The sequence below is a fragment of the Poromitra crassiceps genome (assembly GCF_964638095.1).
Source record: "Poromitra crassiceps genome assembly, chromosome: 3".
Classification (NCBI taxonomy): domain Eukaryota; kingdom Metazoa; phylum Chordata; class Actinopteri; order Beryciformes; family Melamphaidae; genus Poromitra; species Poromitra crassiceps.
Window position 1 is genome coordinate 53,561,359 of NC_139625.1, and position 5,512 is coordinate 53,566,870.

A 5,512-nucleotide genomic window follows, 5' to 3' on the forward strand; every position below is an offset into this window, starting at 1 on the left:
TTTTGACCAGAATTCTTCACACACCACCCCCAAAGTCATATTGGTTAAAAACTGGAAAAAAGTGTTTTGGGGGTAAGTTACACTTTAAATACTCAATTCGGATTGGCCAATGAGGCCATGAATTAGAATTTTGGAATAACCTTGGTCTAACAAGATTATTTGCTGTTTCACATAACTGTGCCCCACATACCCATGTCAACAAAGCATCCATGACCACAATGACACAAGATCACACACACTTTTGTTCAGCCTCTAATCTCAGTGTGATTTTATTTCTGAATTATCTGAGCGCATGGATAAACTCTCCTAAACTTAGGCTGTTGAAATAGACTCTGACTGCGATGGTTGGGGAATCAAGCAGCCTATACTGTATAGACACTGGTCAGTGATGTAGTGATATATAAAAAGCTAGGTAATGACATCCAGTGATCATCATAACAACCATCAATTTAATTTTCACAAAAGCATAGACATAAAAAAATCATTAAACAATACTGTGACTGTTCTCTTTGCGCTTGTCCCCCTCCAGTGCAGGTCTTCAGCTGCTGCAGAACAGCCCCCTTCATTCAGGGATTTGCTGAAAGACACTTCAGCAGGGCAGAGATTTGCTGACATGGTTTGAACCAGTTGGAACTCTTGCTGTCTTACCACCAGGCCAAACTGCCACCACAAAAAACCCTAAATAGGCCTACCCATCTAACTTACATCAGTTACATGTTTAAAAAGTTAGGTTGACTGAGTTTGGATGGGTTTACTTATCACTACTACATCCCTGCACAAGATCACAATCTACAAAGGATACATATTTAGCATCCTCTCTCTGATTTATAGGATGATTTCATGTCTGAGTTCATTGTTAGGCTCAGGCTAACTGAAGTATACATGATGACTGCTAATATTTTTTTGCTATTGAAAACAAACCCCCGCCCACACAAACACACACCAAAAGCACACACACACACACACACACACACACACACACACACACACACACACACACACACACACACACACACACACACACACACACACACACACACACACACACACACATATTGTGCTTTATATTTTGTAACTGTTGCTTTAACTTTGTTAAGCACTCTGTACATTGGTGTTGAGAAGGGTGCTATATAAATAAAGTTTTACTTACTTACTTACTTACACACACGTCGATTTAAGACAAATTCATGAAAATGCAGAATCAGTGTACATTTTATTTGCATTTCAATCTACAAGCAAACCAACACAGTAATTACATATCATCACAGAAGATACAAAGAAAATGGCTGCACAAGAAAGTTGATTGTAAAAAGCTTGTGCACATCATTGCAGAGCAGTGTCACATTAGCTCCACTAACATATTTTACAGCTTATGAAATAGGCAGGTGCTGCAGTGGCAGGCTGTGTGGTTCCTCACCCTCCTGCCAGCAACCTCCAGCTCCGTCTGAAAGAGAGATGATGATGAGGAAGAATCAAGAGGGAAGGTTCAAAACATTTACATTTTCTAAAATACATAATGGCTTAAAATGGGCATATTGTTATGTGGAAAATGAAATGACTATTGGAACATACAATAATGCAAAGACAGACTATAGTGTATCACCTTATAGGCGATTATAAGTTATAATACATTTATTATAACACAATCTGGGAACCCAGAGCGTCAGACTCTGCATTCAAAGATTACTAATAACATAACAGCAAAACATTATAAAGGGACCCCCCCCCACCCTGTTTCAATATCCATTACATCCAAATTATTTTCACTGTATGCTATTACTCAGGCTGATCTATCAAAATTCTATTTGAATCTTCCTGTAACACATTGGAGTGTAGACAAGCTATTTAAGGAAAGCCTGCTATGCATTATTGTTGATGGTACTGTACCTTGGAGCTGTGCATTGCAACACAACATGATGCCTCTGAGGTGATATTCTTTGGGATTGACATTGTCATCTTGGCCCTGAGAGGTGTGGGGTACGCTCTAGAGAAGCAGCAGCCCACGCACTGGTAAATTGGACCCTCCACTGGGACCATAGACTGTAAAAACACTGGTGGGACCCTCCAATTTTTCAGTGTGCATTCCTCACAGCCCACTAAGGAATGAGAATAGAAGTTTAAAACTCACAAATAGTATTGTAAACCATTTACATTTTAGCACTATAGCCTATAATCTGAAGGTTAGATCATTTTGCCTTTAAGAGGTCAGTTATACAATAAAGAACGTGGGTTCTTTATTACTAGTGGTAGCTAGACAAATCTTACTGTTTACTTACTGTTGGGGTATGAATCAGCTATGTAAAGAAGGAAAGACAACAGGAGAAGAGACAGTCCCGTTGATTTCACTGACCCCATTGTTGCAGCAATTACCTAACAAGAGAGGGCGGATAAAACAAATGTTCACGGTCAGCAAAATGAAAAATCACTGGAAACATTGTAAAGGAAGCAAGACATAGAAATGATACCATTGCCAGAAAGTGACCTGCTCTTTGTGCCTCTGTGATGTGCCTGTGCATGGAAGCCTTTTTATTGAAGAGCCTTCTGCGTCAATCCCGGCTATGTATACCAGCGCCCATATGTGCTTCCTGGAGAAAAACCCACCAACCTTATCAGTGATCTCACTGACTCAATGCCTTTTAATCCTTTGAAAGCAAGGATCGGAACACAAAGTCAAAACACACTCTCATCACCCCCCGTCCATCCTGACTATTAATGTTGCTTTTAAGCCCTGCGGGTTGTTGTTACCTGGTAATTGAGGGTTGTTATCATGTACCATGTAATGACAAGTGGAACGATATGACTCCGCAGTGGAAGGGAAGATTCAGGCTGATTTTGTTGGTTTCCAAATGATCCGGTGTCTAGATAAGATATAGCTACTGGCTTTATGGTTGCAGTGTAATCCTGCTGAACTGTTTTGGAGGCTTGATTCACCCTCTCCAGGGTTTAGTTTGTTTTTAAGAGATTTCGCTTGCTGCATGCAGATATATAATAATAATAATAATAATAATAATAATAATAATAATAATAATAATAATAATAATAATAAAAGATAAAAGACAAAGAAAAATACATGTAAGACTCAAACACAACTGCCAGCTAACTTCATAACTTTTTTCAATATTTTATTTTCAGTTTTTTATAGAACAGTAAACAAACAAGACAAACAGGCTCAGACACAGGAAAAGAAAGGAAGGGAAAAAATACAAACATCAACATTCAACATTACAACGTGGTGCTACCAGCTGCATAAGGTGCTTATGTATTTGTAAGAGATAATGTGTAGCTATAACTTTAATGAAAACTCCATCATGATGGATGTCCACAATCTGGTAAAACAGGCCTAGCCATATCCTTCATTGGATGTCTTTTGTGCTTTCTGGAATGTTCTTTTGTGCAGGCTCAAATATTTTTTAGCCTAAGATCTACCCATCCATAAACACTCTTTCATTGTATGCACCACAGTAAAAGTGTTTTAGCGTCTATTTCACATTTCTTTTTAAGTGACACATTATACTCTAGTATGAAAGCAAAGTGGGAGGCAAAGAAAACCAGGTCGAAACCTGGCATAAGGCCGATGCATGGGATAGTCACCCATGTATACCCATACACATTTTAACAATCAACAGAACACATAAGCCGTCGTCTGATTTTCCACCTTTTTTCCCTGTTTGTGTTTAGGGATGCAGGATATTATGGATTTTGTTTAACAATAGGATAACCCATAAATATCTGCTTCGATACTCGATACAGATACGATACTCGATACCTAATGGATAAGAAACAGAATGTCCACAAGGTTGATCACATTCACAAATTCAAGGTTTAGTAACACCCTTAACAGTCACTGTGGGATTGAAGGACACCTTTTGAAATGTGTCTCTCTGGTGTTAGAAGACCACCATATTAACTGAATGTTTCTGTGTTAGAAGAATAACGCCATATTAACTGAATGTCTCTCTGTGATAGAACAACGCCATAATGTAGGCCAGTGGTTCCCAAATGGTGTGCCAAGGCACACCTGTGTGCCTTGGGATTTTGCATTATTGCAATTGCAAATATAGCCTAAAACTATACAAAAAGTGGGTGTGTTGCTGCTTTGATGTAGTAATTTTGCAAAGTTTCAAATTAATTCCTAGAGTAATATATTTTGTCAAATTGTATTTGACATTAGTAAATAAAAAAGCATTTAGAGTGATAAGAGTAATAGAGGCTATTTTGCACCGATAGACTTAGGCTATATAGGTGTGCCTTGAGATTTTGTCGTGCCATTTGGTGTGCCATGGGCACAAAAAGTTTGGAAACCACTGATGTAGGCTATCTCTATGTATCTCTTAATACAATATTTTTCTTTACACTCTTTACAAATTATATAGCCATGTACATTGCACTCTTCACAACAACCTGTGATATCAGTCAATGTTTGAGACAGGTCCTTTGCCTGTCTCATTGAAAACAGAATAGAAAAATATAAATTGCAGCACTGGCACAGCACACTATAGGCTATGTAAAATGGCTCAGACTGAAAAGTTATTAGTGTGTCTGTCCAGTAACACACGATAACATAGTAAGTCTACATTCAGTCCAAACGCATTTTTGGAGCTTCCAGCGTCTTTCTGCAATTCATTCTCTATGTAAGGACGCGCTAGACGTCCTCTTTTAATGAACGCACCTGGCGTTTAGCGCTGGCGGCGTCTGTTGTTTTTGGAGGGGCGCTGTGGGCGTTAAAGCTGAAAAAAGTTGAACATTGAGGAAAAGCGCCCTGATCGTCTTTTTCACTCTTCCTACCTTTTCTCCTCCGGAGGGATTTTCAACCTCTGCTGCTGGCAGAATTAGCAATAATCTGGCTTTCATGTTGACAGTGAACAACATCAAACATACAAAACTAGCTGGCTAGAGTCCGTGTGGTCGTTGTGTTCTGATCTGTACTGCACGCGACTACAGGGGAAAATAAATGGAGCACAAAAAAAATGCTCCGTGCGCTGTGTTTTGTGCACAATGGAAGCGCTCTCAACATGATTTTCATAGCGTTCTGACTGAAAAAAGCGCTTTGGGTGTGAACGCCGCCTAAGGGTAACCCATGTTATTTATTTTGTTGTGACACATTACAGATGTCACGCTTTCCCGACGGCTCCTGAACGCGTTATGTGCAGGAGGCTGGAGAGAGGATGCAAATGCGAGTTTGTCTGTCTGCTCTCAACTCCGTGAATATCGCTTTAATCTTCATAACAGCGGCTCATTACCCGCTGTACACAACATGCACTAGTTCTGCACAAGCACTGGCGGGTCTCTCCTCCTTTCACCGACTCTCTCACTAATCTCACCGCTGTTTACATGCTTTTCAGATCGGCTACACGCTAGTTATAGCCTACTTAGTTCAGCTGTTACTTAGCTTAGCTCTCTGCCTCTCGGTAAGATGTTCATGTTCCTTACGCATAACATTAATGTATATTTGGATTGTAATTCTTTGGATAAAAGCGTCTGCCAAATGACGTAATGATGGAGAGACGTCTCC

At 39.6% G+C, this 5,512-nt stretch overlaps 1 protein-coding gene across 1 annotated transcript in view; it reads right to left on the reverse strand.

Annotated features, from left to right (window-relative positions):
- Positions 1 to 1,201: 1,201 nt before the first annotated feature.
- Positions 1,202 to 5,512, reverse strand: part of LOC310773463 (glycoprotein hormones alpha chain-like) — a 28,646-nt gene continuing 24,335 nt past the window's right edge. The window contains exons 3-5 of the mRNA XM_083633348.1: positions 2,277 to 2,370; positions 1,888 to 2,096; positions 1,202 to 1,444 (exon numbers count right to left, since the gene is read on the reverse strand). Of these exons, the coding sequence (XP_083489474.1) occupies positions 1,364 to 1,444; positions 1,888 to 2,096; positions 2,277 to 2,355 (369 nt within the window). The 5' untranslated portion in view covers positions 2,356 to 2,370 and the 3' untranslated portion in view covers positions 1,202 to 1,363. The remainder of the gene's footprint in view (positions 1,445 to 1,887; positions 2,097 to 2,276; positions 2,371 to 5,512) is intronic.